A 17,972-nucleotide genomic window follows, 5' to 3' on the forward strand; every position below is an offset into this window, starting at 1 on the left:
TTTGACTCAGTGAAGGGGAGGTAACCCCTCCCCCTGGAGAGACTGGAGGATGTGCAAATGATGATCAAGAAGGAAGGGGTGGAGGGAAGCTGGAGACAATTGACCCTTGAGAGGGTGGGAGAGGATGGGATCAGAGCTGGATGGCAGAAGTAGCCCTTGGAAGTTAGCTGAAAGAGTTTTTTTACTGATGACTTTTCTCTGTGAAGACTTCAAGGCCATTTGAGAGTGGGTGAAGAAGGGTCTTCTGAGGAAACAGGACTGTCAGGCATCGCAGTGGACTCAATTAGAGGCATCAGTTGGCCCTGCAGTGCATAGCAAGTAGGGTGAGGCGTAGAGAAGGGAGGAAGTGGATTAATCTGTGGTTGGGGTTTTGAGGATGTGTGAAGAAGTTAAGATATTAACAAGAGTGTGAAGGAATTCCAGCTGGTTTGGCAGGAAGAGAGAAGGGGGCAGGGGCGGGGGAACTGCTGGGGAGACAGGGGCCAAGGGCCTGGGGAAGAAGTTGGTGAGATCCAAGGATAGGAGGGCTAGAAGGGTTAGTGGAAGTTGTGGTCTCAGCAGATTTCCTTCATAGGAGCACTGCAAGTGACTGGAGAAGCCAGAGGTGAAGGGAGCTGGTGCTTCACCCCCATGGTAGCAGTGGTATCTGGGAGGAAGGCACAGGTCAGGGGCAAGGAGCCTAAACTAGAGGCCTTCACTTTCAGCCACTGAAGAGGCATGATGGGGAGCAGATGCCAGTGCAGAGGTGGTGGTGAAAGTCAAATGGCATATGCCACAAAGGAAGATGATTCTTTGAGGGTAGAGAATCAGTCTGGAAAAGTAACAGCTGAGAAGAAGGAAATTGACCTCCCCTCCCCACCTGAAGGTTTTTGGGTGTAGGAGATGGAGCAGTAGAGAGCCGAGGCAAGAAGTGCCTTTGAGGGGCCGGGCCAGGTTTTAGTTAAGCAGGATGATTTCAGAACACAGAATAGAAAGTGTGTGTGGGGGGGGTGCGGGGCGGGGAGGGGACACATGAGGGAAGTCATAAAACATTGCTAAGAGGTGTGCTAGGACATGATCCAATGTTTGCTATTTAAGTCTAGAACTTGATTAACACAGTCTTCATTTAACTCAAGTGCTGTTTTAAATTTAAACTTATTTTGGTATTATTTGGTATTGAGTTAAACAATGAGATTCAGAAATAGGTGACAGATCTAGACTATTGGTTGAATTATTCAGATCTGAGTATTTCAAATTCCTCAGTTTTTAAAAAATCTAAGCAAACTTTTTGTTTGATACAGATGATGTCTACCGTAGAAAAGCCTCAGAAAGACAGTATCAGAGAAGGCTGGAAGATGAATGAGAGACTGAGCTTCAGCAGTCAATAAAGTGAATATGAATTTTCACTATTGGTTCCAACACCTGTGAAAATGTACTTTTCAGATCTCTTACACAGCTTGTCCTTTAGCAGCTTTACAATATTCTAAGAACTGTCTTTATAAAGAATTTTTATAGTTTTGCAATCTCTGCTGGAATACTTCCCAACTAACTGCTGGGCAGAACTTGTGGGAAAATTATTTCCTCCTGAAACACTTACCCAGTGAATCTAGTCCATGAAATATTTCTTAAACAATTCAGAGGATCAATCAGGATGCTTTTCAGTGCAGTCTGAATTGTTTGTGAAGCCCTTTGTTTTTAGGCAACTAATGAAAACCTTATTTACTGTTTTGCAGAATTCACATTAAATCATGGACACATTCTCCACTGCAAGATCATTTAAACCAGGATAATTATGCAGATTACATCTCTGCCAGCTACAAGATTATAATCTTTTTTTCTAGGAGAGTAGAAATTCCTGACTGACTACACATTACTCATGCTAATATTGTTATAAACGGAAATAAGCCCCTCCCTTGCCTGGCTCCACTAACATACAAGGGCTGGACCTCCATGAGGACTGTGGGCAACACACCTCTCTGTGATGAAGATGCTCTTCTTTCTTCCAGCCACTAATGATAAAGACAATTGCTCCTTCCATAAGAAAGTGAAACTACACGGTGTAAAGCAACCATAGACTTGAGCTAAATCAAAGGCTCAGTCTATTGAGAAATTTGGCAGTTTGACTCAGTGTAAGTTTGGGTCTGCCTTGTATAAAAAAAAAAAGCAAAGATATCTTCCCATTCTTGGATAATCATATCCAACATTGTTTCAAACAAAATATGTACATACTGTGGAAGACTAAGTTTCAAAATAGTTTCTGGCCAGGCATGGTGGCTCACGCCCGTAATCCTAGCATTCTGGGAGGCTGAGGTTCGGGAGGATTACTTGAGCTCAGGAGAGCAAGACTAGCCTTAGCAAGAGCAACTCCCCATCTCTACTAAAAATAGAAAAATGAGCCGGGTATCGTGATGCACACCTGTAGTCCCAGCTATGTGGGAGGCTGAGGCAGAAGGATTGCTTGAGCCCAGGAGTCTGAGGTTGCTGTGAGCTACTATGATGCCAATGTACACTACCTGGGGCAACAGAGTGAGACTCTGTGTTAAAAAAAAAAAAGTTTCTGGCCGGGCGTGGTGGCTCACGCCTGTAATCCTAGCACTCTGGGAGGCCGAGGTGGGCGGATCATTTGAGCTCAGGAGTTCGAGACCAGCCTGAGCAAGAGTGAGACCCCATCTCTACTAAAAATAGAAAGAAATTATATGGACAACTAAAATATATATATACAAAAAATTAGCCGGGCATGGTGGCGCATGCCTGTAGTCCCAGCTACTCGGGAGGCTGAGGCAGTAGGATCGCTTAAGCCCAGGAGTTTGAGGTTGCTGTGAGCTAGACTGACGCCACGGCACTCACTCTAGCCCGGGCAACAGAGTGAGACTCTGTCTCAAAAAAAAAAAAAAAAAAAAAAAAAAAAAAAAGTTTCTAACTATTGCACAAGAATAAAGCTGATGCTTAAGGCTGCAAGATATCCTCAAGTTAATGATCTCTGCCACAAACATGTCTCCTCCTAAATTTTTCTAGAGATTTTTTTCTAATTTTAGTCCATTTATGTTAGAACCAATTCAGTAAAGAATCACTAACTGCTCAGATCTCATTAAAGAACTACTTACAGCAAGCCCAGAGTCACAGCTGGGAGATGGTTTGAATGTGAAGGCCAGTAATGACCAATACCACCAGGGAGAGGAATGGGGTTCATTGTATTCTCATGCTCAGCTGTGTCACCCAGAGTTTGTGGTGAACCTAACTAATTTTACAGGCATTTTTAGTGCTTAGACTGCTGCATAATAAACTGCGGTATGATTCTCTCAATTATATGGCCATATTCCATATGTCCCCCCTTGCCCACCCTCCACTTCTAAATTTAGAAGTTTAATATTTCATACATAAAGAGAAGACGTAACACACATACACACCTTTTTACAAAGAATAACAGTAAACACTAATAAAACCATTAGCCAACTTCTGTGTCTGCTGTGGGTTCATTCCCTGGCCCATCCCTCTGCCTCTACCCCAGAGACAACCATTAGCCTGAGGTTTGTATTAGCTTTCTCTAGAGTTTTCTTCTTCATTTCTTTTCCTTTCCATTAGAGTGCTGATTTATTGAAGGACACCAAACTTTTGAAAATTAAGGACTTCTGACTTTAAGGCAAATAGACTAGCAATTATTGTATTCAATGGAAGACATTTTCAGAGTACATTTTTGGCTACTATGAGTAAGAATTCATCTTTGTTAACCAAGGTGCAAGCTTTTTTTTTTTTTTTTTTTGAGACAGTCTCGCTCTATTGCCCGGGCTAGAGTGCCGTGGCATCAAGCTCACAGCAACCTCAAACTCCTGGGCTTAAGCAATCCTTCTGCTTCAGCCTCCTGAGTAGCTGGGACTATAGACATGCACCACCATGCCCAGCTAATTTTTTTTTCTATATATATATTTTAGCCGTCCAAATCATTTCTTTCTATTTTTAGTAGAGACGGGGTCTCGCTCTTGCTCAGGCTGGTCTCAAACTCCTGACCTTGAGCAATCCTCCCACCTTGGGCTCCCAGAGTGCTAGGAGTGCGCCCTAGCTTTTAAAGTGCAAGCTTTTAAAGTGAAAAGAACTGCAATGCTCTTACATGCTGATTACAGAATCACAGTGCCACCTAGTGTAACACTACAAGGCAAAAATTTAAAACTACAGCACTTATTCCAGATTGATGAAAACCTAATTGACATTTATTGCTAGAACTCTACTGTGATGCTGGGGAAAGAACATGAGCTTTGGAGCATCACTTTATCATCTGAATTTATAGTGAAAGTACCTAAGCCAGGCACATAATCAATGATAAATGAGGGTTATTTTTGTCCATCTAGCAGTTGTATTTTAGAAGTCTTACCTAAATCTCTGATGTTATACTTAATCTCTCTCTTTTTGTGTGTATGTCTGAACTTCTCACACTGAGTTACTGAACTTTAAAAAATATACTCGGGCCAGGTGCGGTGGCTCATGCCTTTAATCCCAGCACTTTGGGAGGCTGAGGCAGGAGGATTGCTTGAGCCCAGGAGTTGGAGGTTGCAGTGAGTATGACTGGACCACTGCACTCCAGCCTGGGCAACAGAGTTGACCTGTCTCAACAGAAAAAAAAAATGGTCGTGTGTGCATGTGTATGTACACACACACACACACACACACATATGCTTGGACCATGCATGGTGTTTTCTGAAGCAACTTCTTTCCTAGTAAAGGAGTATCAGTGCACAGTCTTCACAGGTGTATTAAATTTGCAGTTTCTTGTCACATTTATGTGCAATCCATAAGACATAAATACCACAAAATACCCCAAACAGGGAAAGGAACAGTCTATTAATTTGTCTGGTTGTGAACTTTCATTCAGCTGACCTAGCATACTTCCAAACTAAAAAGGAACAGAGTAATACTTAGCAGTATTTGTTTGCTCATAGTGTTCAGCTGCGATGTTTATATAACAATGATCGTTCAAACTATGCTCATGAGCATAGACAGCAGTACAGTCTTAAACTTTCAGGAGAACAGAGCCACAGGGATTTGCAAAGTGATGTTAGAGGAAAACCGTTGGTCGATTTTACCAACACTTTCTATTAAAAGTGTGGTTATGTTTTAAGAACTTATGAACATGTTAAAAACACATCTGTATCTTCTGGCCACAGACAAGCTATTTGAAGTGGGTGATACTGCTTTACGATAGAGGACATGCTTTCCTCACCATCTGCCCTCAGTAATGCAATGCTCTCTTCAATTTTAACGTCAACCTGCATTTCTGCCCATCCTGAGGACATGTTAGGAATTCTCTGACTGCCAGCCTGAACAGTGTGGTGTCGGGCACGTCAGGCTGCAGTCTGGCTACATTTGGCATCTCTGTTAATGCAGCTTGAGCCCTGAACCAGGGGTCTGGACACTGAGTTTCATCTCTACCTGAGGAGCTTTCTTCTTTTAAATTGGCAGCCATATCCTTGTCAGCATGAAATCAGAGCTTGCAGGAGTTAAATCTACCTGCAACTAACATCTGACACAACTTTAACAGAACAACCAAATCTGGTTAATCCAAATCACTTTGCAAACTCCATTTTTATTTGGATTAAAAAGCTTTAGATGAACAAACATATGATACATACATGTTATAAGACTAGTTACCACTTAAACCTCAGATGATGATATGATACAGAAATTAGAATAAACCAAGTTTTAATCAGGTCTGAAAACCTCCAAGCTGAAAAGTCATCAACATCAATTTGGGGATTTTACACAAATAAGTGTCCCCCCTCAATTCTTCCTCATAGGAAGGGAAGGGTGGGTTAAAAAAAACAAAGGCCTTTTAAAATCAGTTGGCTGACAAACACACTATTTTAAACCTATAGGTTTCCCCCCCATATAAACAGAATTCTCCACAGGAACTTACATTTTGAGAACATTTAGGCCATTATACTTTCTAAGCCACATTACTACAGTTCCTAAAACTCATGAAAAAAAGATGTATAGTTTACTTGTACTTTCTTCAGTCAGGACTTTTTTTTTTTTTTGGCTTTTCTTATTTTGAAGATGGCTGGCCTCAAATCTTATATCCTAAATATTAACTGATATTTTCCAAGTTAATATACAGAGAGACATGATTCTAAAATAAATACATAGGCTTTTTTTTTTTTTTTTTTTTTTAACTTAATTAGGGCCTGCCTAGTGGCACCCTGGGCCAGCTCTGCACTGCTTTAGGGAAGCCCCTGGCTGGATCTATGGTCCCTGCAGCACCTCTAGGCACTGGGAAGGAGCCTGGAGGAGAAGTGCACTGGCTTCTAATACCCCACTTGGCCCACAGTGAAGAGTTTTTAGAGGCTCCCCAAAGAAGTCTCATCCAGACCTTAAAAAGGGAGATAAAATGAATGCATGAAATAAATAAATAATTTAACCAAAACTAAATTTCAGGTTCTTTGGTGTAATTCAAGGATGTCTAGGAACAAAATAATCTGATTGCATTACACAGTCCATGATGATTTGATGGCCCAGATAACCAGGAACTGAAGATTCATCTGATTCAGTTTAACAATAAGATACGGACACACTACTGCAATACATTTTTTAAAATTCAAAACTATTTAAAATACTTGATGAAAATTGAGATCCAGTGGTTGACTAAAGGCAATTAAGTTACAAGGGCCTCCTGTATTTAAAGTATCTAGCTATAAGAGACCTTCTTCCATTTTATACTCTTTTGCCCTCATGATTTAGTAAGTACAGTAATTAAACATCTGGGTATTGATTCATAGCAGATTAAAAGGAAAAAAGTATCTTCTGAGAGTCACTCTCAATTTACAAACAGCAGTGGAAGCTCCACCAGAACGGCAACCACCTGTTACAGTAAAGCAGTTTTCAAAAACATACTGTCAAATGAAACAATGTTCCATGTTTGTTGCTTCCTACTGTGTGAACATCATACACTGCCTCCAAATGTTGATTTTAGGGTCATATAAGAAAGAAAGGGTCACCAAACCCAAGTGTTTGGGATCTGTAATGGTCTTTCTGGTGAGCATGTTCTTAAATTATGGTTTCCCTTCTCCTATAATTCAAAAGCGCAAGCTAAATTAAAAAAATATTTTAGAAAGTATTGAATTTCTGATTGAGAATTACAACCCTGAAACTTAGAAGAAAAAAAATGTCACATCTGATAATGAAGAAATAAAGAATACTAAAACATTTGCATATGCAGGCAATCTACCCTTTCACAATTATGCTTCTGATGCAGCTCACATCTAGTTACACACTCCCTTCCCTATGTTAGGTCAGGTATTATGTTTAAAAATAAATCAGCTCCATACACACCTTAATGCTTTCTTCAAGATGAATTTCAATGTTTTTCAATGAAACAGATTTAAAATTTTATATCATCTAACATGTATAGGCATAAATTGTGAATTCATTATGAACAGATCAAAAGTACCCTTAAACTTACCTTCAGGACTAAATACAATTCAAGGTTGTACACATGTTCTGCAAAAATCACTGACAGCAAAAATGTCTAACTCAACACAAGAAAAAAATGCTTTTTCCCTCTTAGTGTCCAGGAGGTACACTAGCTGCAGACAGATGCACAGCACTGATTACAGATTTCTGTAGTGAGCCTCTGAGTTAACAGAGCAAACGTGCCATGTCTGTCAAACATCGATAACCTAAATAACCACTTTTCAAAAAAAGCACTTCACCTGTAAGAATCAGCTTTTGTGGAAAGTGGCTTAAGATATTCAGGCACATGAAACAAACACAAGTACACTCCCTGTCTGATGTAAACTAGGACCAACTTCACATTTCATTATCAACTTAATCTGTAAACTCTTGTGTATGTGTGTGTGTTTTTTTTCCATTTTGTTTGTTCTTTTATAAAAACAAAAACCCCCCAAAACAAAAAAAACCAAAAAACAAAAACCCCAAGCCAAGACAAAACCTTTGATGGTTTCAGTTCCATGGCAACAAGTAAAAAGATAAAACTCCAAGTCTACATATACAACCAATTATGAAACTGGTTTTAAACGAAGGAAACATATGCAAAAAAATCTTTGTATTTGATAAAGTCAACTTAATATAACAAAAACAAATTGAAATAGCTTATTAAAAGTGTCCTTATATAAAAATGGCCTTGTGATGTACAGTAAAATGCAATAAAAATTATCATCCTGTGTTCCTTCCCCCCACCCCCAGTAACTAAAATGGCTACTGTTCCACAACTCTTTATGCTTCTATAAAAGAAACAATGATGTGATTAAATGTTTTCTAGGTTGTATGCTTGGCGAATGTTGAGGGTGTCTCGGAGCATCAAATCCCGAAGGCGCCAGAGGGCGTCTGCCATAGTGGTGTGGGCCCCTTTACTTTTTAGCCAATGAGAGGGTAGGCGGCTCTCCTGTTCTTTCGACAAATGGATGTCACGTCTTCGAGCTGAAAATTAAAGTGCAGACAAAGAAACAGAAATTGGAATTTTTTTTTTTTTTTTTGAGACAGGGTCTTCCTCTGGCACCCAGGCTAGTGCAGTGGTAGCATGATCATAAGTCACTGGAACCTCAAATTCCTGGGCTCAAGCAATCCTCTCACCTCAGCCTCCTGAGTAGCTGGGACTACAGGTGTGTGCTACAATGCCCAGCTAATTTTTTAAATTATTTTTTGTAGAGACGGGGTCTTGCTATGTTGCTCAGGCTGGTCTCAAACTCCTGGCCTCAAGCGATCCTCCCACCCTGGCCTTCCAAAGTGCTGGGATTACAGGCATGAGTCACTGCATCTGGCCCAGAAATTGGAATTTTAAGGTGACAAAATTTCCCTTAGTTCTAAGGTCTGATAGACTTATGAAAACATAAAACATTTAATATTCATTAAATATTATGGATTTAAACTACAGAATATTTCCAAACAAATTTTTATATCATTTTATTAGGCATTAAAAATGTAATAACTTTTTTTTCTTTTTTGAGACAGAGTCTCGCTCTGTTACCCTGGGTAGAGTGCAGTGGTGTCACCATAGCTCACTGCAACCTCAAATTCCTGGGCTCAAGTGATCCTTCTGCCTTAGCCTCCCGAGTAGCTGGGACTACAGGTGCTCACCACTATGCCTGGCTAATTATTCTATTTTTGGTAGAGATGGGGTCTCACTCTTGCTCAGGCTGGTCTCGAATTCCAGACCTCAAGTGATCCTCCTGCCTTGGCCTCGTAGACCACTAGGATTATAGGGGTGAGCCACTGCCCCCGGCCAAAATTTTTTTTTTTTTTTTGAGACAGGGTCTTACTCTGTTGCCTGGGCTACAGTGCAGTGGCATTATCATAGTTCACTATAACCTCAAACTCTTAGGCTCAAGCATTCCTCCTGCCTCAGCCTCCTGAGTAGCTAGGACTACAGGTGCACAGCACCATGCCTAGCTAATTTTTCTGTTTTTTTGTAGAGATGGGGTCTTGCTATATTGCCCAGGCTGGTCTCGAACTCCTGGCCTCAAGCAATCCTCCTGCCTCCCAAAGTGCTAGGATTATAGATATGAGCCACCATGCCTGGCCTGATCATTAATATTTTTTATAAGCACCCTTGATATTTAATAATTACTTCAGTGTTAACAAAAATGTCTAAAAATGTAAACATGAAGAAAGGGAAAACATACCTACTACTCATAAGAAATAAAATGATCAAATTTTGTTTAGAAATGAAGAACAAGTAGAAACTTACTAATTTTTCTGCAGAGACTAGGCATGTTACTTTAGTATGTATTGAAAATACATTAAGTCTGTTGAACTAAATTACTTGATAGGTTAATAGAAACATGCTTTCTCACATTTTTCTTTTTGTTAAATTGAGATGAAATAATTTTTAGTTTACTCAAATGCGTCTACACTAATACCCAAATGACTGAAAAATAATTGAAAAAGATGGCAGTGATGTTTACGACAAACTTACCATTGAAATTTGGCAAAAAATCCATTTTCAGTGTGTGATGTTAACATGCAAAGAAACTCCAAACTATTCTATGAAATATATGATTTATTTAATTGTATAGGAAAAAGGGATGTTTATTATACAATACAATCTGCCAATAGCAGCAAGAGGCCTTTGAAGAAGTATGTATTTCACAAAGGCTCATTTAGAAAGACTCTCCTTACCTGCCAGCGTCTGATCCCACTTGCTAATGCTGTTGGATTCAGCACTGAGTCCTTCAATGTATTTCAGGTAGGCCTCTGAGTGGAGAAGTCGTTGGGTCTTTGGTGGGGGAGCCACAAACATGGGTGTTGTTGGCTGCTGTATGACAGGGGGGCCGGCTGGATGTGGGCCAGGATATGGAGGTGGTGCCTGCTGTCCTGGAGGCCCCAAAACTCCCACCTGAAAGAGCATGGGACCACATGGTAAGGCAAAAAGATAAGCTGCACATGTTCTGAGAAGGAAGATGAGTAAAATGCTGTCAAGTCCCAGAAAATCAAACTGGGAGGCTCACCTGTTGTCCATATGGACTTCCACCTGGTGCTGGAGTCCCTACCATAGGGGCTACTCCTTGGTTCATCACACCTATAATTCAGAATGCAATGGCACAATTAGAGGCTCTGGGTTGAGATGACTGAAAAAGTACTGTTTGATAAGAAATGATGCCATTTATAATGCAAACCTATGTACCTCTGTCCTTGACTTGAGTCTCTGTGGCTAGGAATCCTAAGCACCCAAAATAGGATTCAAATAGAAAATTCTTTTGTTTCTAGGTACTTCAAGTACAATACTAGTACAACTTGTCAGATGTACATCAATTACTCATGGCTTAGAAATGATTTGAATCCTGCATAAAATTCTAGTATTTCCCTAGGTAAAACCTATAGTCAGAATACACCTCTATTTTCAAAGTACTTTCTTTCTCTTACAATTGGAGTATCTTTCTCGTACAACTGAAGCCTGTGTTTAATTCCAGCAGGAATGGCATTGGAATCAGGCTCAGCACTAAGTAATATGCTAGGAGGGACACAAGGGATGAGGCTGTGGAAGTGCACAGTTAAATGACATTTGTGAGTGCTGGAAGCACAGCCTTGCTGTGCCCCCACAGACCATCAGTACCTGGTTCTAAGTGGAGTCACTAGCGTTGGCAGAGAGAAGACATTTCCATCTGAGAGAGCCGCCCTCTGAGAAGGGATCATCTGGAAGTGGAGTAGCCTTGTTGCTATCACTTCAGATGCAAAATGACAAAGAGAAAGGCTTCATGGCTTTACTATATTTGTACTATGTCTCCGGTGGTAATTTTGTAAACTTCCCTTGGTGAATGCTCACGAGCAATTGTTGTCTCACAGGCACCAGTAGATAATAATGAGATATCCTAAATTTAGTGTCCAAGGCTATTTTTATCTCAGGGCCAAACAATGGCTATTCCAATAAAACAGAAATAGACAAGGGACCCAGTTCATTAAAAACTAACAAGCCACAACCAAAACTGTGGTGAGTTATTCTTTAAAGTTTAAACAAGCCCCACTGGTTGTAGAAGGATCAAAAAGAGCTAATTCTATAGTCTATAGTTCCTCTGGATTAAAAATGCTGATATTTTTACCATGCAGAAGCAGCTCATTATTCTAAGGTTCAGAATATATCATGAACTTGCATGTCATCCATGTACAGGGGCCATGTTAATCTCTATATTGTTCCACTTTTAGTGTATGTGCTGCCAAAGCCAGCACTAAAGTTTAGAATTGGTAAATGCCACTTCCAGGAAGTATCAGACATCCTCTTATTTGTTAGAGAGAAAATAAATAATAAAGCTTCTGTTTAAAAAGCAGGGATTTTTATTTCCCAAGTACCCAGTATACCTGGATCACCACCGTAGGATCCTGATAATTATTCAGGGATGAGGAGGTTGTGGTAAGCTGCTGCTCCAGCATCATGTTAACCCATCCCCCTCCCACCCAAGACACTTACCCACCTTAGACTCCACAACACAGTGTGGCTCCCTAAGCTGCCTATATCATTGCTTTGCAGGGCAACACAAACAAATCAGCAACCCCCTCTGCTTCCTCTATTTACAAATGCCATGCCAGGGGCAGGCCAGTGAGAATGTGAGCTGAATCACCAGAAAAGCTCACTGAATCCTCTGCTCTCCAAAGCCTGCTTAGACATGTGTATGTGCAAACACTAAGAGGGGTTCTTTCCTATCTCCCTGACTATAACTAGATGTGTTGTACTTCCTTCAAATTCAATTCAGAATCTCAAGAAGGGGAATGGAAGATAGCTACATCCTAACACCCATCAAAAGACATCTGCTATCTAGAGGGTACTGGCCTTAGACATGGCTCCCACTGAGTACTACATGTACCCAGAAGGTGTCAACTCCAGCATGGTCTTAGAGACTCAATAAGATACCAAGTCTACTTGCCACATGGGAACACCTATTTTATGATTGACTCCTGCTGCAATAGCAACTCACACACAGACTACAATTTCCACAACGAAGTATCCACCCCCACAAACATTTCCTCCTCTAGGGAACATTTGGAGCAAATGCTTCTATGGAGTGATGGCCATACTCTAAGCAACACTCACAAAGAGTGTGGCTGGAGGCTCCAGGACTAGCCACCAGGTTTGCTCACCCTGCACACAGCTAGGTCCACCCTCTGAAGCATCCTTTGCAAAACCCTATCATTGGTAGGTCCAACACAGATGTAAGCAAATCTACCAAGTTTCCATGCACATATTATCTGGGTTGGGCCCTTAGCTGATGTTTCAATGCCAAGTCATCTCAATGTCATATTCCCTCCAACTAGATTATAGCTAAGAGTTCTTTTGCATATGATGGCAATTAACATGGAAACTTGTGATATTCCTTTCATTTAAGTTTTCTTTAAAATAATTTTTCAGCTTGCTAATTTATTATAAAGTGAAACCGAATGTAGCTATTTCTGGACTCCACTTATATATTTCTATACAAAAGAACTTCTGAGCTTCTGTTGACAGACAAAACCCATGTCTATAGCTAGGAGGGTAGGCTAGGCTGTTCTTTAAAATGTTATGTCATGGTTTTTAGGGGACTCACAGAAAACTAATTCAGTGCAAATTCATTCTCTCCCTCCTTTGTTCAAATTAGACTGAGCAAAGGATTTCTGAAGAGTTCTACATTAGCAACTTTGCAATCCTGTAGAAGAGCTGTTTGAGGAGGAGGAGGAAGAGGAGGAGGAGATGGAACAGAGGCTCTATACAGAAAACCTTGTGAGATAAGAATTGCACTGAAGGAAGAAATGCACTCAGGAGCAAAAAGTGTTTTTATATGTGACTCTAAACTAGTAATTTGGGAAACTTTATTCACCGACAAGAAGGCATGGCCTTCTAGGCTGTTGGCTTTTGAAGCACATGTCAAACTGCTTGAGTGATTACACAAGATGCCTCTTGCCCCTTGGTCTGCTGAGTCTGGCCTCTGCTGTGTGTCCTGTGCTGCTGCCAGGCAGTCAGCTGCACAAAGGCACAGTGCTGGGCCACCTGCTCAACATACAGGACAGGCCCTGCTGCTGACAACCCTGGGATTCTCAGTGAGGGAAGGCCTGGCCACAATGGGCAGCAGGTGCCTCCTGGAACAACTGGCTGAGGGAGGAAAAAGAGAACATGAAGATGACATTAATGAGTGAATGAGGATGAAGTTCTTACCCGGTGGTGGGATGCCCGGGAGGCCGGACACACCTGGCGGAAGATGGTGGGGTGGAGGCCCCCCAGGGTGAAGTGGCTGCATGCTGCCCATGCTAACAAGGCCATCAACTGGGCCCTGCAAAGGTGGAAGGCCTGGCGGATAGCCACCCATCATGCCTTGAAGGACACAACAAATTTCAGACATGCATCATTAACATGCAACATGAGCTAAGTAATAACAACCCTCCCACATGCACTACCAATGAATAAGCGCCCTTAGTACTGCATGATATAACAGCAATTAGTGCAATTATTTTGTTGCAATAATGAACAAAATAAAAAGTTACAAATATGAAATCCAACATTTCTGGATGAATTAGTACTTAGTATATTATCTGTAGTTATTTTTCCTGGGATAAATATGCTGCATGTTTTCAGTTAAATAATAATAAAAAGTTCTAATAACAGCCTTCCCAAGCTCATGATTACTGCAAGCTGTTCAAACGAGTGACCAGTTCTGCCGACTGCAATTCTAATCGAATAGCATAAACACCATCATTCCACTCTGCCCACGCTCATATGCCTATCATGGGTACACATGAGGGGAAACGGGAATGGAGGGAAATGAGGCGCATAGTCCTGATCACAAAGCATGGTTCTCCAGCTCGGGGGCAAAATTTTTTCAAGGCTTCTACATCTGTTCCTCCTCCCTTCTAGCCCCATCAACCACTGCTGGTTAAAAGAATGGGTTGTGCTCAGGCTTAAACTGGGGAATAGCTTCAAAGAGCCATCGCAGCAAATGTTTCATCTTTAAATCTCAAAATGTGATAAAATAAAGATAAAACCTAAGCCCTTCCAAGCCAACCAAAGCTCAGGTTGCTTAGGAGCCTACACACAGACCTTAAGGAGGAACAACTGGAGAATCAGGCTCTGCCGACATGAGAAGAGGCCAACTGTCACCACTGTCTCCAAGCTCACAAATGTCCTCAGATAAACCTTCAGTTAACAGGGAGCATTTTAATTGAAGTAAAAAATTTCTCTGAACAGAGGCTTTTTTCCCTTTATTTTCAAAGTGCACCTTCACATAACAAAATATTATTTGCTGGCTAGGGAAAAGGTTCAGCAAATAAGTATTTTTGGCAAAAGGAATGAAAGAAAGAAAATAATTTCAAAATGTCAAGGACTCACCTATCAAAAGACCTTTATAAAACCACATGGCATTTTTTTAAAAAAGAAAAACTTCACTTTTCTTTGATCATTTGTAATGATCACGATGAACAAGAATACAAAGCTCCCCCCAAAATGCAGTCACCTTTGGTCACAGCTCCTCAAAAAGGGAGGACTGAGGGACTGGTGCCAAACCTTATTTTTATAAAATACTCTTTGTAGAAGAGAGGGGTTCTGGGAAATAGTGGAAAACTCCAGACTCTGAAAATTTTACTCTTTGACTTTCCCTGAAGAATTATGTGAAAGGTATTTATTTACAAAGGTTTAGTCTTTTAAAGTTATGAAATTATTGGAAATTCTGAGATCGATTCACCCTGCTTCACTGGTCATATCTAAGCTGACTGAAACATTTACAGTTACATAAACCGATATAACAAAATTTTCAATGGTCATATCTTTATACATGAAATAGGATTATAAGTTTCATTTTTTAAAAATGAGAGTTCAGAGTAAAAACTACTTATGAACAGACACCATGATCTTAACCATGAGGAGAAGCAATGCTACCTACCATACTGTCTTTTAACCACACTACCAGTTATAGCTTTTAGGGACAAGTAGGTGGGAAATTTAAAGATGTTAGGAGGCTTTGCTTTCAATTACAAAAGCCCATCTGAACGCAGCCTTCATGGGCTGTGGTTGAAGAAATTATTAAGAACTGAAAGACACGACACTTGTCTTCATTAAACTGTACTTTGGCATTTATTATCCCAGTCACATGTGTTCAAATGAGCTTCAATGCTTGTAAGCAAAGCTGGTCTCAGACAGCAACAAGGCTAAGACTCAGGCCCTAAGCAACCTGTAAGACCATGAAAAATCATCCTCTTAGCTGCAAAGTTCCCACTGAGGATGAAAGACTGGTTATTGTAGAGAATGCTTGCCCTTCACTCCCACGGCCCAGAAGTCTGGCCAGTACAACCTTAATAATGGAGCAGGGGCTTTCTAGAGGGCTGACCCTCCTCATCCATACAGCTCTATGTTATTCCCCAACAGGGAGCTAAAATGCTGCAGCTGCTGTTTTTTAAATGTTTTTAGCTGTTTGTATTCATTTTGTTAATGTGTTCCTGGGTTTTGAAGTCAAGGGCACAGCGCCACAATATCACATGTCAAATAGAACAAAACAGGATGTCAATGAGGGAATTCTAACTTTCAAAGTCCCCATGTTCAAGGCCTGATTTCTAAAAACCTCTGGAACCCCATTAACCAAAATGGGCCATGGAATAGAGCAGGCGATTATGAGATTTGTTAGATCAACATCAGTTACACTGAAAGTACTGAAAGCCATGATTCAGATGTGCTTTGGCGAGTGCAACTGCTGAGTTCAGCGACAGTGCATTTGAGAACTTGCCATCACAAAAGTTAGGAGCGACAATGGAAAAGTTATCCTATGCTACTCTTCCTTAAAACAAAAACAAAAACAGCAAAATCAAAAACAGCATCCCAACGAGCCTGCCTTGAACAACACTGTCTTGGACTCCCTGGGAAAGAGGTCAGATTGCTTGCTTAAGAAGAAACACAGATGGCTTGTACAGACCTCACCAGGCTCAGAGAGATCTCAAAGGAGGAGCCCGAGAGGTGGTCTGCAGGCTTCTCATTGGAAACATGTCAGACAAGTATATTCAAATCAAGAAGAGTCAAATTTGCTATGGCTACCAGAACCAGAGACAACACACACAAGCAAACCACATTCATCATTTTTTTTTAAAATATGTGACTGGGATACTAACAGAAAATGCAGTTTAATGTAATTAAATAGAAAAGCATTACAGAGTGGGCACAATGAATTGAATAAGGACTTTGTATTCTATTTAGCAGTCATGCACGCTGGTGACCAAGAAAGGATTTACAATTCATTGTCAAAAAGTCCTTTGAAATGGTCAGTCTTTTAAGGATGGCTGCAGCAGAACAAGGCAAACTGAATACTGGAATGAGACGGGAAAATCCATACCACCTAAAGACTGGTTCTGTGTTTTCTCTTGGGAGTTCCTCTAGAACAGAATTCAGGGTCTATTTATATTTTCTGCTATAGCACTCTATCAAGAGTAGTCTGGGGTGCAGAACATCGCCAGACCATGCCCACAGCCAGGGAAGAGCTGCTCCCTACCAGTTCCCAGGGTTGGGCCCAGGGCCCATTTCTAGGGCAGAAAGGAGGCATTGCCCATATGGGAAAGGCAATATAGGACGACATGGATGACTTCAGACTTTGAATCTGTCATGAGAAAAGGCTATAGACTGTGGCCTACTCCTCATTGGAGAAAAAAAAAATGAAGGAATTTCTTAAAGTGGAAAAAAATGGTCTTAGCTCCTGTTTTTACCTGCAACAGGTGTCAACTGCTGATTGAGCATCCCCATTGGTGTTGGTGGTGGCACCACCCCCATGAGAGCCCCCACAGGGGTGCCTGCTCGGGGAGAAGCACTCGGCTGCTGTTGCTGTGCTGCTCGCTCTCTCTCCTGCTGCTCAGCAACTTTAGCTGCCCGCTCTGTAAAGGCATTTCAGATTTTCAATTCTGTTTTTAACCCAGGAATTCAAAATACCATCCATTGCATTCAACAGGACTAGTAAAAACACAGGCAACAGTTCTGTCTCAATGGAAGGAACAGTAGATGACTAGTCTCAACACAGGAGAAGTCGGGCCGATTTCACTTGGTAACCTAGAGTCCAGCTTTCCTATCCCATCTTGAGAACTGGTCTGCAAAGATTTCAAGAATGTTAAGACTGCAACACACATTCAGAAAGCACAGGTTTTATTTAAACACGTCACCAGCATAACCACCATGGTTAATCTCACGAGGCACCCTGAAGATGAGAAGCGCTACCATTATTCTAGTATTAATAGCATTACAGATTATTTATAATTTCAACATGAAGCAATTCCATGGCCCATTATAATTTTTGGTACAATTGTTACTTACTATATTTCCTGATTCTTTGTACCCAATTTTACTAAGATTTGAGGACTCATTATTAGTGTCATGGGATTTAGCAGCTGAAGAAAATTAACTCTGTAAGGGAAAAGTAGCTTACTGCCTCCTCCACAAGGTTTTAGGGAAAGTAAACACTAATTTCTACGTTCTAATGAAGCAAAGAGGTCATGTTTAATAAATCTCAAGGAAAAAAAATGCATTATACTCGTACTCCAGGTTACAATCATCAGAAGCAGGGAAT

General features: G+C 40.9%; 1 protein-coding gene and 1 non-coding gene across 51 annotated transcripts in view; both read right to left on the reverse strand.

The window, feature by feature from the left end:
- Positions 1–5,159: 5,159 nt before the first annotated feature.
- The window catches only part of PBRM1 (polybromo 1), a 123,206-nt gene continuing 110,393 nt past the window's right edge, over positions 5,160–17,972 (reverse strand). For 22 of the 50 annotated variants that reach the window (XM_069475840.1, XM_069475839.1, XM_069475859.1 and 19 more), the window contains 4 exons: positions 13,601–13,756; positions 10,431–10,501; positions 10,102–10,318; positions 5,160–8,403 (listed from right to left, as the gene is read on the reverse strand). In XM_069475840.1, coding sequence (XP_069331941.1) covers positions 8,231–8,403; positions 10,102–10,318; positions 10,431–10,501; positions 13,601–13,756 — 617 coding nt within the window. In that variant the 3' untranslated portion in view covers positions 5,160–8,230. Of the gene's footprint in view, positions 8,404–10,101; positions 10,319–10,430; positions 10,502–11,888; positions 12,027–13,600; positions 13,757–17,121; positions 17,287–17,972 lie in introns of all 50 variants that reach the window. The other 28 variants (XM_069475815.1, XM_069475813.1, XM_069475812.1 and 25 more) reach the window with 6 other exon arrangements.
- LOC138388879 (U6 spliceosomal RNA) lies at positions 11,543–11,646 on the reverse strand. The gene has a single exon (XR_011234351.1). It is a non-coding gene; the product is annotated as a U6 spliceosomal RNA (small nuclear RNA).

Source organism: Eulemur rufifrons, chromosome 7 (genome assembly GCF_041146395.1).
Source record: "Eulemur rufifrons isolate Redbay chromosome 7, OSU_ERuf_1, whole genome shotgun sequence".
Lineage (NCBI taxonomy): Eukaryota > Metazoa > Chordata > Mammalia > Primates > Lemuridae > Eulemur > Eulemur rufifrons.